The following is a 14,048-nucleotide window of genomic DNA, read 5'->3' as shown; positions in this document are numbered from 1 at the left end:
TGGTCAGAGAAACCTTTTACCTTGTGTTTAAAAAGGCCACTAAATGCACCCAGACCACATTGTGCATTCCTGATGGTTTAGTGTTCCTATAAGTGTGTGTGTACATATACCTATATATATATATATATATATATATATATATATATATATATATACACATACATATGAGTGTGTGTGTGTGTGTATTTACACATAGATATGAAAATAATATATGCCGATAATAATTACTTCACTAAAGAAGGTAAAGAATATTTAGGTAAAATGGCTGACAGTAACACGTTCTATAGTCATTTGAAACCAGATCACTACTCTGCCCGCCTTTCAATACACGTCACGATGCAGACGGAAAAGGCAAGCTTTCTCCCTGAGAATCCGCCCACAATGTATATCAGTTAGCAAGGAAATTGCTCGTTCTCAGTGACCGCGTGGAGAGTGAACATGGCGGAGGAAGTAGGTGAGTCTCGTGCTTCTTCGCTTCGAACTCAACGTTCTGTAATTCTTTATTTTTTATAAATGTTTGTATGAAGAATATGATTTCAGACGGTTTAATCTTACGGCAACGACAATTGTCAAAACTTTTATTTTCAGGTTCTAAGAAGAAACATAAGAAACGCAGAAGCCAAATCCTCGGGGAAGGCGATGTTGCAGTAAGAGTTTATTATTAATTTTTTCATTTGTATGTGAAGGTGATGGAATAATTATTTGTAGTAAATTTAGGGCAACGAAAACGAATGTTGGGAGTTTAAGAAAAAGGATATTGTTAAATGTGTCCAGTGCATCTCTTAATGTTTAAAATGTACTTTCTACACGTGGACTTAAATTTAATCACGGAACAATGAGCATATATATTTATATTCTTTAAAGGGGGGTGGGATTAAAATAACTAAATTGGATGATGTCTGCAGCTGTTTTAACAGGTTGGCGATTTTAACTTGACTTTATTGCATTTTGATTTTAAGTAACTAAACTTTGTGTTGCATTAAATAATCCTATTACAGGATCTCTGAATGCACTCTTATCGCAAAACCAGTGGCCTGCTTGCAGTGCTTCTTTACTTTAACTCTACAGGCTAAAATATTGCTGTCTAGTAGTTCCAGCAATGTTACGATTGGAGGTTTATACCTCCTAGTGGCTGCTGTCCTTCCGAATTCCTAGAGGTACAGGTTTTGCCATTGTTGCATGCTAGCCTCCGAATGCTTCCCTATTGAGAAGCATTAGATTGGTTGAGATCAGTCTAGGAGGGTTATCTCGGCAAGGGAGGTGGGACCATCAAGGTGTTGGGGGCACCCCTCTAAATAGTTGGACACAAACATTAGGTGTACATGTTTGTATTTCTAATGCTATAGAGTTTCGTTATATGCAACTATCCTCTTGCTGTCTTTTTTTTTTTTTAACTTTAAAGTTAGTTATAACACAAGGAGGTTCTGTGCACATGTTTACCTGAAGGAGTTACAGTAGGTTCCCTGTTCACAAAATGGAGTGGGGAAAAAAATCTGAACAATATTTCTCTGAGGAGATACTAATAGACTGTTAGCTGATCATGAAGCCTCTGAGTGATCGGGTGCCAGATTGAAGACTGTTGTTAAACTGTCCATTAACCTCTTAAAGTAACTGGTGCCCGGGACCCCCATAACTTCATTCTAATGAGGTTTGTTGCCTGTAGTGGTCCTGTTAAAGGGATTCTGTAGGCACCCAGACCATTTCAACTCATGGAAGTAGTCTGGGTATAGTTTCACTGTCCCACCTAGTCCTGCAATGTTTACTTTGCAGTACTAAGACAACAAAATCCCCTGCGCTCAGGTCCACAGCTTTAGAGGTGCTCTACATTAGACAGACACTGCTAATGCAGCCAACAATACAAGGTAATAGGAAATACAGGCAACACTCCCAAGTGTTGAAGGTGTATTTATTGGAGGGTAGAACACCCCCATAAGACTGACTACCAGACAGCCACTAGAGTTGCTTCTGGGAGTTTACATGACTCTTGGTCGCCTAAATGAAGCTGGATGTCCTCCCGCTGTGAATGAGGACATCCAGCGCCTGCAAAATCCTCATTGGAAAGCAGTGAGTCAATGCTTTCCTGTAGGGAGGGCCTAATGTGCTTCCCCAACAATCTGAGATCACTTCTTAAACGAGCACTAGAAGTGTCAGAAACAAACATGTATTCCTGGCCCCCTCTTGCCTCCCTAAATTTAGTAAAATCTTACTTGTATTCAAGTCTGTACCCGTATTTGCCTGTGAACTGCTGACCTCTCCAAAGTGGTGTTCTGAGCCAAATACCGTGCTTCCCCATAGGATTGGCTGAGACTGTCAAGGAGGCAGATCAAGGGCAGAGCCTGTACAAGCCAAACACAGCCCTGGCCAATCAGCATCTCCTCATAGAGATGAATTGAATTAATGCATCTCCATGAGGAAAGTTTGGTGTCTGCACGCAGAGGGTGGAGACACTGAATGGCTGTACTGCACAGTGTGCAGCACTGCCCAAGGAAGTGCCTCCAGCAGCCATCTGAGGAGTGGCCAGTGAAGTTACAACTAGCCTGTAATATAAACTCTGCATTTTCTCTGTAAACCGTGTTTACACCAAAAAGCCTGAAGGGAATGATTCTACTCACCAGAACAAATGCAATAAGCTGTAGTTGTTTTGGTGACAAGTGTCTCTTTAACTATTGCTTTCAGTATGCCTTTTCCTGACTGTGTTGCTCTTTTATAGGATATTCAGCATGAAAGTGACTTTCTTATTCAACCAGAATCAAAAGTGGCTCAGCTAGATACGTCTCAGTGGCCTTTACTGCTCAAGGTTTGTAGTAGTTTTTTTTATTTCCGTTTCTTATAGGGACTCTTGTGACATGTAATCTGAAAATTCTTTATATTGTGCTATTTCAGAGAGTGACAACTGTAGAGTTGCACTGTAGTTATAGTGCTGGGTGTCTCCTGGCACCATGCCACAATGAGTTCACTCAATTTTATGTAAATATACATTATTCTCACAAGAATGAGATTTGCCTGTTAAGTTAAAGCAACTCCAAACATAAAGCCTTCAGCTTGTAGAAGTCCTGTGTGTCAGGTTTTACACCCAAGGGACACTATAGACCCCTAAACAACTTTAGCCTAATGATACTGTGTTGATATATAGATCATGCCCCCTGCAGTCTCACTGCTTAATTCTCTGCCATTTATGGGTTAAAATTGTTTATGCAGCCCTAGCCACACCTTCCCTGGCTGTGACTCTCAGTCTGCATGAAAAGAAATTGCTTCACTTTTAAGCATGAGTAACTTCCTTTACAAATTATCTCCTGCTTTATAATTTGAACTTTTAATTGCATATAGTAGGCTCATACAGGGTGTAGCAAGCGATTTACAGAGCAGGGGATAAGAATTTCTAAATTAAACAGAATTTTCAATACAGGAAGTGTTTGGAAGGCTGTGTAAGTCACATGCAGGGAGGTGTGTCTAGAGCTGCATAAACAAAGTGATTAACTCCTAAATGGCAGAGATTTAAGCAGTGAGACTGTGGAAAATGATCTATACACCAAAGCTGCTTCATTAAGTTTGTTGTTTTGGTGGCTATAGTGTCCAATTTAGAACTCAACATTGTTATGCAGACAAAACTTACTATAACATCTTAACTTTTTTTTTTCTTCTTCTTCTTTAGAACTTTGACAAACTGAATGTTCGGACAGCTCACTATACTCCTATACCCTCTGGTTCCAATCCTTTGAAGAGAGACATTGCTGAATATGTTAAGTATGTGATGTTTTCTTTTGAATAGGCACAAAAATGTTCTCACAGTCTGCATGGGAAATAAGTTTAATTGTCCATCAGATGTTAACTTGCTTTATATGTTCTGTAAATTAAACTTTAACCACATAGAGGAAGCCCATGCAAGGTTTAGTAAGCTATGAACAGAGCAGGAAATTAGTAAGCTATGAACAGAGCAGGAAATTCTAAATGTAACAATTTGTAATAAAGGAAATATTAACAATAGATCTTACTTTACATGAAGTGTTTAGGAAAGGTGTGATTAGGGCTGCATAAGCAAGGTGGTTTAACTCCTAAATGGCAGAGCAGTAAAATTGCAGAGGAATCCTCTATACACCAGTACTGCTTCAGTAAGCTAAAGTTGTTTTGGTGACTATAGTGTCTCCTTGCATATATAGGGTCACTATATGTGACTTGCCAGTGCAAACTTGAATTAAATTTTACATGAAAATAACCAAAAGAGAAGAGGGAAAAGAAAAAGGAGAGGAAACATCCCTAGTAACCCAGGTTTTATTTAAGCCATGAATCCCAAGTTTTACAAAAAGAGAATTGGAAGCCAAACATGGGAGCTTGTCGTGGGCTAACGAAGTGTGACTGTCAGCTGACCTCTTTCAACAGATCACACGTCCAGGTCTGGTATGCCTAGAAGAAAGCATGTAATCTCTGGCTTAGCCATACCTCTAGTAGACCTGGGCTGTGGATGGACAGGAACAAGTGTTAAATTGGTCAAACTGTTTCAGACTGTGAAAATGTTGGTGTGGGTTGTAGTTTGTCCAAATATCCCTAAATCTTATACTTTAATTAAATTTTTTCCCTCTCTATAGGACTGGCTTTATTAACCTTGATAAACCAGCTAACCCTTCCTCTCATGAGGTTGTTGCATGGATTCGACGTATATTGCGTGTAGAGAAAACTGGTCACAGTGGAACTTTGGATCCCAAAGTGACTGGCTGTCTAATTGTCTGCATTGACCGCGCCACTCGACTTGTTAAGTCGCAGCAGAGTGCAGGTAAGTTTTTAGGGTGTTAATCCAACCAGATTTTAAGTAGTCATGGTGGTAGAAGCAATGTTTCTGCTACAGAAATATTGATACTTGTGTCCTGTGGGCTAGTTGCACTCAAAGCACATGCAACTTAGGCATTTTGGAACACTGTTCCAGACTACCTAAAGTGATGTCTGTCGTTTGCGCACTCGTCAGACGCAAGAAGATTCTACACATTGCAGGCAGAGACTTTTTCACTGTGTGTGCTCAAGGCATGCACAGTCTCTGGCCAGGATCTCCAAGCCTGCCCTTGTGCCACAAACTATTTTGTCGGCCTCCCACCATCTCTCCCTTGTCACTACTTGTGTCCCTGGGCTCTGAACAGAGTGCAATTTGCTCCGAGCCTGTATCCTAAGTAATTTATTGATATAGAACAAGCTAAAAGATGTCTGAAATAGAGAGACATAAAGAGATTCAGATGGGTATGTAGAGATTGATATAAATAAAGAGCTTTATAGATCAAAGTGGTAGGATAAATAAAGATGGTTTAAAATTGAATGAGAGAGAACTATATAAGGTAGAGATATAGATGTGGTTGAATGTTGTCAAAGATGATATATATTTATACGCTGGGGGTGAGCGGCGACATGAGTGGTCAATCGGCACACGTCGCTGCTTGTGATCATGCAGGCCACTTGCATGCAGTTTGCTGCTAAAGTCTTTAGAGACCAAACCATTGAAAGTAATGATTTTATATGTGAAGAAGCGAATTGGTGCATTAAAGTTATAATTTATTCGATTTTGTATTTTTCTTTTTTTTTTACTGAAAAATTGCTGGGTGACCTAAAAAAAATGATAGGAAAGGGCACATGTAGCACATAATGGGTTACTCCAACAATGCGTTGGAGTAACCTTTTAAATATAACATTGATTTATTTTACTTTTTTATTTATTTTTTTATATGCAACGCAATTCTCACACACGCTTAATCTTCTAATTCAGGGAAAGAATACGTTGGGATTGTACGACTGCACAATGCATTAGAGAATGAGCTTCAGCTGTCACGGGTAAGATACCACCTTAATCATGGCTTTTCTCTCGAAAGTCTCTTGGACTTTTCTCTTGTGGAATGATGACACAGTTTATCCATTCTCTGATCCTAAGGCTAGTTCCTGAAGCACTCTGACTCTGTTGGAGTGTATTGCTTTCCTTTCACTGTTCATAATGTGTCTTGCAGTATGACCAGAGGTGAGGTCTGTCAAATAGGGAATGTGGCCAGTGGGAAAGATGATTAACAATGTCTGACCATAATGGACTGATGATTCATGATCTATTTCATTGTAGAAAGGCATTCTCATGTAACCTTTCAAAAATAATTTTCAGGCTCTGGAGACTTTAACAGGTGCCTTGTTCCAGCGACCTCCTCTTATTGCAGCAGTCAAGAGGCAGCTACGTGTAAGAACCATCTATGAAAGTAAATTAATAGAGTATGATCCTGAACGCAGGCTTGGTGAGCATTACAGTTTTTTATACTAGGCTGCCACAGATGTGTGGATAACCAAATATCTAACTTATGTTTGCTTCTTCAGAGATGTCTAACAGAATGTATGCATCAGCAGTGACTTCTAAATGCAATCATAGTTTTTGGAGAATATCTCAGTGTAGCATTAAGATTTCGAAGAATACTCTTGAGCACAAAAAATAACTGCTGTCTTGTTGCTCAATTCCATGCTGTTTAGGAGACTCCCTGGAAGAAGCACAATAGGGTTATGTATAGTATACAGAAAAGTGATGCTGGGTTTCATGGTAACAACCCACGTTTAAGTACTTGAACAGTAATTGTATAATCCTCCAATGTGTCTCATTGTAAGGTTAAAAAAAGGTTTTACTAAACCACAACATATTTGAATAGGTGAGACTGCAGGGGCATGATCTGTACACCAAAACTGCTTCATTAAGCTAAAGTTAACAAATTTAATGTGTTCTTTCCATACTTTGATAAAAACAAAAGGACACTACAGGCTCCAGAACCGCTACAATTTATTTTATAGTTCTGGCGCAAAGAGCACTACTCTGCAGACTGAGCAGTGTAAACGCTGCCTTATCTGAATAAAGTCAGTGTCTACTGACTAAAGCCACACCTGTTTGACTGTCACTAGAGCAGGTGTAGACAACCTTTGGCACTCCAGTTGTTATGGACCACATCTCCCCATATGCTTTGCCAGCATTATTGAAGACGTAATTGACAACATCCAGAGAGCTGATGGTTGCCTACTCCTGCATTAGAAGGTCTTCCTGGGTTCTGTCCTACAAATAATGCTTCAGAATATGGTTTGACATCTGACTCTGACCCTGGAAGTTCCTGTTTCGAGCGAAGTCTGGCAGTAAATGGAGGCGGCCATTGGCTGAGCTCGTTCAGCTGACACTCTGCCAATGTGCTGACTGCCAGCACCTGTTGGTACCAAAGCATGTTATCCACGCCATGGTATTCCCTACACCATAACAGCTACAGTAGACTGCACAAAACCTTCACTGTGAATGCAAGTTCCCAATAGGTTTTTAAATTTTATCACTTACCTCCTGCATTCTGCACAATGTCCTCATAATTACTACAAATCCAGAGATGCCAGACTAGGGTTGTAAATTTGTAGAAATAAAACGTCCAGCTGCTAAGTCACCTCAATGTGCATGACTATTTAACAAACCCTACTCATTATTTTTACAGGTATTTTCTGGGTGAGCTGTGAAGCTGGCACATACATCCGTACTTTGTGTGTTCATCTTGGATTGTTGCTTGGTGTTGGAGGTCAGATGCAGGAGTTGCGTAGAGTTCGATCAGGGGTACTGGGAGAGAAGGTAACAATCTCCACTTTTCTAGAACCCAAATGCGTTGAGTTCAGCCTGTGGTTTCTCCCACTTGCTGTTAATTAGCTTTGGGACACTAATGAGCTTGCAGGAATAATCATCAACATGACTGACCTGTAGCTAACATTTAAGTCACTCTTACTGAAAGGTGTGCTTCAATGACTCACTTTGTGTTGTCCCTCAGGATAATCTTGTCACCATGCATGATGTCCTGGATGCTCAGTGGCAGTTTGATAATAATAAGGATGAAAATTATCTACGCAGAGTAATCTATCCTTTGGAGAAACTTCTAGTGTCTCACAAGAGATTGGTCATGAAGGACAGTGCTGTAAGTAATGCTTGATTTGTTAATGTAACTGCAGACATGCTGTTTCAACTACTTTCAGTTCAATAGTTAACACAGTCCTCCTACCTAGTAGTGTTTATTTTAAAATAAGTTTACTAATTTGTGCTTTAACAGGTCAATGCCATATGTTATGGAGCGAAGATAATGCTGCCAGGTCTACTACGGTACGAAGATGGTATTGAACTCAACCAGGATATCGTGGTGGTAACCACAAAAGGAGAAGCAATTTGCATTGGTGAGGAGCTGTTCTGTGTATCATTTGATGAACATGTTGTGAGATGATGACAAAGTTTATCCATTCTCTGAGCTTGGAGCAGTTTACTGTAGCTCTGTTCTTCCATAGGGGGGTGGTTCACTCTGTGCAACTGTCTTGTGTTCTACAATGTCAGTTTTGCACAGAGAAGGAAAGAGCATGAGCTTGGTTTTGCTTTGGGTAAAGGAGGAATAAACTGTCTGATCACAGTTTAAATTATAGGTATGAGTGGGCGGTGGTGATTCTTGTTTGTTTCCAATGTAGGTACTGCTCTAATGACCACAGCTGTGATCTCAACATGTGACCATGGCATAGTGGCAAAAATAAAGCGCGTTATTATGGAAAGGGACACCTACCCACGTAAATGGGGGCTTGGACCTAAGGTGAGTAAATTTTTTTTTCCTGGAGCAAAAGTTTAGTTTGTAGAGGAGTAATGGAGTACATGTGTATTCCTGAGCCATATGATGTACCTTAGATTTCATGAGCACTCTGTGTGATGCTGACCTTCTATCTATCACCCAGTAACTGATGGTTTATACAACTTCGTTAAATGAGGGAGAATCAAAGTTTGTTTGGGTTTTTTTTCAAGCAAAGACTGACTTTATTTTTTATTTTTTTTCCTACTCCAGGCAAGTCAAAAAAAGATGATGATTCAGAAAGGGCTCCTTGACAAGCATGGTAAACCAAATGAGAAGACACCAGTGAGCTGGAACCAGGCTTATGTAGACTATAGGTATTATGGCTTTTCAGTTGGTCACATGTGCCTGGATGGAGTAACTTAAAGAATTTGAGTCTGACTTTTCTCTCTCCTCCTCTCTCCCCCCCTTTAGTGCTCCACAGAAAGTTTTGCCTGAGGAGGATTTGGCAAAGGTAACTCTCAAAACCAGAATCACCAATGTCTGTCTCTGTATTCACTCTTCTGTGCATCCAGTTCAACTCTGCCATAAAGTCCTCTTTGGCTTTAAGCTCCCACGAATGCTAGGTCTGTCTGTTTTAATGAGTGAACTCCCCGACCAGGTGCCAGTGTATGATAACCTGAAAGGCCTAGCACAGGCATTCACAAAGTTAGATCCCCAGATGTTGTTAAACTACAACAACCATGATGCTCTGCATGCCTTTAGAATGACCAAGTCTCATGGAAGCTGTAGTTTTAAAACATCTGGCGCTCTACCTTTCAGGCTCCCCTGACCTAGCACATGGGCTTGAGACCAATTTGCTAAACCTTGAAAATGTGACCTTTTTTTAAGTGGAAATCTAGAATCACACCCCTGATCTATGTAGAGCAGCTCTGGTGTTCTGTGCTTGGAGGATAGTGTTTAAAGTACAGTTGAATCTATAGTGGGTGGTTTATTTAAAATAATTAAAACTCCTATTGTTAAACCATCCTGCCTAGTATGTCTACTATGTTTGGGGAGGAGGTAATGTCTCATGGCAAGGAGGCCATTAAATGTGGACAAACTTTATTTTATTTTTATTTAGAGAAAACAGAGTGACCCTGATACAGAAACACCTGCAGAATCTAGCAAAAAAAAGGTAAGCTGGAAAGCGAAACTTGTGTGCTAAAAGTCTTTGGAGAGCTTGACTTGGTAGTCTGGTACTCTAAGCTGTGTTTTTTAGCTTATTCGTTCAATGCTCTGCAACCTAAACTTTAAAGATATGGTGTGTATCTGTTTAGTTTGCTCTCTTTAGCGAGTGATCCATTCTCCTCTGTTTGTGACTGGAATAGAATGGTCTAGATAACACTTAACTCTTGTCTGCTACTCTTTTTCTGTAGAAAAAACATGTAGCTGAAACAGACAGCGACAGTGCAAGTCCTCCTGTAGTGAAAAAGGTAAGTGCACACATTACTAATACCAGAAAAGTAAATCTGCGGCATTTACTCTCAAAGTCAGTATGTTAAGTGTTTGCTCTATTTTCTTTCAGAGAAAGAAAGATTCCAGTGAAAAGGTTGTCCACAAGAAGAAGACGACGACGTGTGATGAGGAATCTATGGAAGAAGCCACAGAGGTAACAAATTCCTGTTTAATCTAGGCATCTTATTTCTATGTAAAATAGATTCTACATAATCCTCGATTGTTCATGTTGTCAAGGAATTTTAAACTACACTGAGCTGAATGAGTCCTTGATAATTTCCAGTAGATCTCATTGCTAGTGTGAATTACTTAAAATATATAGATCTTTCTCTCTCATCTCTATCCAACCAGTGATCCCCAAATCTTTTGGTCTATATCAAAGTATTAAGTTAATTGAGGATGAAAGTTAATCTAAACCCTAAATAATTTGTTCCCTTTGTACTTCTCAGAGGAGTAATGAGAACATACAGCAATCACTGCACTCTGCCAATCCAATGCTTCTCACAGGGAAACATTGGAAGCACACAGTTTCTGACCTTAGCATTTAACATGTGTGAAATGGTTTCTGCCATTTAATCTTGGTCCAAAGCCCCTAGTAAGCATGGAAACTGCACAATATGACCAGTGCCACTTCTCAAATGGCAATTTGGCAGGGACAATATGTGCCTTAAAATTACTAATAATCAAGATAGTTACTCCAAGCACCATGATGACCACTCCAGTGACTTTTACTGGTCATGGTGCCTGGAGATTGTGTGGGCAGTGTTTTTTGACATGAAGCATTGTACATGCAGATATTTAACTCCCCTGCTACTGGAGCTGTAACCAAGTCTGGTAGCATCATTGGACGTCATTAGTCTGCCTGCAACAAGTTTATGAGCTGGCTAATATGCTGTCGAAAAATTGGCATCTAACACAACTACACACAGCATATTTTTTTTATTTTTTTTTGGTGCAAGACAGCCATGGTGGCATGGTCACCATTGCCCATGTTCTCCTCCCAGCCTATCCTCCCTTCTGTACTAGACCACATTCTGGGGTCAAGAAGGATTTTTTTTTTTGGCAAAGTTGGAAGTGCTACAAACTGGCCATTTTTACTTTCTTTTGAAACGGCAGCAGCAAAAAAAAACAGATGTGAGCAAGGCTGAACTTGATGGACTCATTCATGTCTCTTTTCAGCCTATGTAACATCAAAACCCAGCTCACCATGCAGAGCAAAGATACACATGCTCAATGAATAAAGACCACAGTGTACAACATTGACAGGGAGACATTTTCGATTTTACTTGATTCCATGATAAGTATTTAGTTTTTTAGGCCTTGTAAAATGTATAAATTTTATAGAATAAACATAATTTTAAAATCCTGGAAAGTGATCACTTTGTTAAACCAGATTGACTTTAAAAATTCCCTCCCTCCCTTTTATATTTTTATTTTAGACTACCGAAAGTGTGAAAAAGAAGAAGAAAAAGAAAAAATCAAAAGAGGAGGTTGCTGATTAATGGGTTTTCTCTGTGTACTTTGAGCTATTGAATCACATGGAGTTGAACATATTTTTTATTTTTTTTCCATTCTGTTGCTTGTCCTGTTTTAAGGGTGGTACAGAACATGACTGCATGTCTTTTTTAAAATCTCATTGCAGCATTGAGTAACTAAGAACAGGCACCTGATAGCCCTGTGGGTGAATGTCTAATGGGGCCTGATATGTTTTTGTTTTTTGGGGGGGAGGGGATGCATTAAAGATTTTTACCTTATATTGTGTAGAAAAATGTCTCATTTTGTTAGAACACATGCACATACATTTATTTTTATTAAATTAATTTCATACTAACGTTTTTGGTATCATCCATGACAGGGCTGGATGAACAGATCCTAGTTGCTATAGAACTGCCACTTTCATGATGCTTTGGCATTGTAAAGGCTTGCAAATCATCATGGCAGTTGAAATTCTTCAATATCTGTGCAGCTACACGTTTCCCAGCCTTAATCTAGCAGCTGTGTAAACAGACTATTAATCTAACATACACTTTGCCTTATTTTTTTTTTTATCCTCCCCTCTAACAGGGCATACATATTAAATCTAAGAATGGAAAACTGGTGCTATTTCAGTGTAGTGTAGATTTGTGCGCACATACTTCTCAGTTGGTATGAACAAGAAATTCCATTTTAATCTACACTTTAATTAAAAATCCATCAGTGATTTCCCGATGACATGTTTATCGAAGACTACACAGTTAAATCCCACATGGAACAAGTCATGAGGGCATAGTTTAAAAATAAACTTGATTGTGCACCAGTCTAGTGTATTGTAACCCTAGTGCCCTCTTGTCACAACCTTCCAATACCCTGGTCCGGAGGGGTATTTGCTTATTTTAATTGTAATCAATCTTTATTTTGAAGTGTAAGTGATAACATAGAAGTGTGCAGGGCCACAAACATCTGCATGCAGATCATCTATTGACATAACATTGGTATGGCATACTGTGTAGTACATTTGCACATAAAAAATAGAGTAAAAGCAGTTTTGCAGGAGTACAATAGCAGACTCTTAATTGAGCTTTTCTAGCTAGTGATCGGAAGTATTTTTTCATCTATACTGCTCGTGAATGATTAGTAATGCGCTCGGGTAGCTAGTGAGAGTATAAACAGAGGAGCATGCTCTGAGTTATCAAATATAGTTACAGGGAAATAATACTTCTGATGTCCTCAGATTGTATATGCAAATTAGACCTGGCGCAGAGTAGCAAGGCAACTTGGCTACAGAAGTAACCGGATTAGGAGATCATCCTATAATTAAGCAATGTCTCGGTCTCATAAATTGGTCCCCTGGGGGGCGGGGGAGAGAGATTTGAGTTTCTAAATCTGGTCTGTTTTAGCAGGCGTTGGCTAAATATGTAAGTGGCCCTCTGTCATTCAAACTATAGTGTCAGGAACATTATAATAAAACCGTAATGAGTTATTCAGTGCATAGAACAAAATTGCCTATGGAGCAATCTGAAGTGCAATAGTATAATTATAGGTATAATAACTTGGTCCACCCATTGTACAGAGCTATGGAATTTTGCTGGCGCTATATAAAGAACATCCGTATCATTAAACAAGCAACCTTATGTGATAACGTTCGTATTCTGGTTGAGTCTCGTTCCCTTCCGAAAATAAAAGGAGTGATGCTGTCGACATCCAAGACTCTTAGAGGTGTCGCCAGATCTGGCATCGGAAGGCCCAGGGCCCATAGGTCATTCCCATCTTTGGAGCACACAAGCGCTCTTGGGTTAGTCCATCTGTAAGAGACAGCCCTGCTGTTTGTATGGGCTGCGTGATGGGGGGGGCATTGATTTTTGCCACAAGAGTGTGGCCTTGCTTAGATCCTGGTAAAAAGTGAGTTTTGAATTGGAATGGGGTTTGCCCCACAGCACCTGTAACAGCCTTTGTTTGTGCGCATAGGGCCGGCAGCAGAGTATTATGTCCCTGAAAACATTTGGCGTTTGCGAGAATGTTACAATGCGGTAGAGTCTGTCATAAGCCAACTGTTTGGCTGGAAAGACCGATGCGATAAGTCGCCTGATGAAATGTAGCTCGTCAGTAGATACGGAGTCATCCACACCCTGAATCTTGACGTTCTTTTATCTGCTCTTGTCTTCTACTGCATCCGCTCTTGAAGTTAATTGAGAGTCGGGATTTTGCAGGTGCTGTATTGATTCCCCTTGAGTGGTTATGCTTTGCTTCAGGTCAGCAGTGTCCTCCTCAGATGCTTGGAGGTGGTCTGTGACGGCTTGTAACCAAGTTTTAACCAGGTTGATCTCTGCAAAGAACATGTCCTGGAAGTGTGCCAGTAGGTCATGTATATCCTGCTTTGTCACAGGTGTTTTCGCTCCAGGCGCAGCTTGGGCCTCGTCCGTGGGTGCGGTACCCAGTACATAAATCGCTGTTGCGTCCCTGGTTGTCGAATGGTTAGAACCCCCCCTTTATTTTAATGTCATGCTTTTTCGC

At 40.0% G+C, this 14,048-nt stretch overlaps 1 protein-coding gene and 2 non-coding genes across 3 annotated transcripts; all 3 read left to right on the top strand.

The window, feature by feature from the left end:
- Positions 1 to 394: 394 nt before the first annotated feature.
- Positions 395 to 11,812, top strand: DKC1 (dyskerin pseudouridine synthase 1). Its single transcript, XM_063432393.1, has 17 exons — positions 395 to 454; positions 589 to 647; positions 2,711 to 2,797; positions 3,653 to 3,744; positions 4,584 to 4,768; positions 5,744 to 5,808; positions 6,125 to 6,251; positions 7,467 to 7,597; positions 7,791 to 7,934; positions 8,067 to 8,187; positions 8,470 to 8,588; positions 8,835 to 8,938; positions 9,036 to 9,075; positions 9,685 to 9,738; positions 9,980 to 10,036; positions 10,129 to 10,212; positions 11,498 to 11,812. The coding sequence occupies exons 1-17, from the start codon at positions 439 to 441 to the stop codon at positions 11,558 to 11,560; spliced, it is 1,548 nt and encodes a 515-aa protein (XP_063288463.1). The 5' UTR covers positions 395 to 438; the 3' UTR covers positions 11,561 to 11,812.
- Positions 7,621 to 7,735, top strand: LOC134573805 (small nucleolar RNA SNORA36 family). Its single transcript, XR_010085364.1, has one exon. It is a non-coding gene; the product is annotated as a small nucleolar RNA SNORA36 family (small nucleolar RNA).
- Positions 8,662 to 8,739, top strand: LOC134573794 (small nucleolar RNA SNORD83). Its single transcript, XR_010085353.1, has one exon. It is a non-coding gene; the product is annotated as a small nucleolar RNA SNORD83 (small nucleolar RNA).
- Positions 11,813 to 14,048: the final 2,236 nt, after the last annotated feature.

This window comes from Pelobates fuscus, chromosome 9, assembly GCF_036172605.1.
Source record: "Pelobates fuscus isolate aPelFus1 chromosome 9, aPelFus1.pri, whole genome shotgun sequence".
NCBI classification, from domain to species: Eukaryota; Metazoa; Chordata; class Amphibia; order Anura; family Pelobatidae; genus Pelobates; species Pelobates fuscus.
This window is presented reverse-complemented; position numbering and strand designations above follow the sequence as displayed.

Bases quoted from the DNA above. Each gene is read 5' to 3' on its own strand.
- DKC1 (XM_063432393.1), top strand. The intron at 8,589-8,834 runs GTGAGTAAATTT...TTCCTACTCCAG, and splicing joins AATGGGGGCTTGGACCTAAG to GCAAGTCAAAAAAAGATGAT. The intron at 10,037-10,128 runs GTAAGTGCACAC...ATTTTCTTTCAG, and splicing joins GTCCTCCTGTAGTGAAAAAG to AGAAAGAAAGATTCCAGTGA.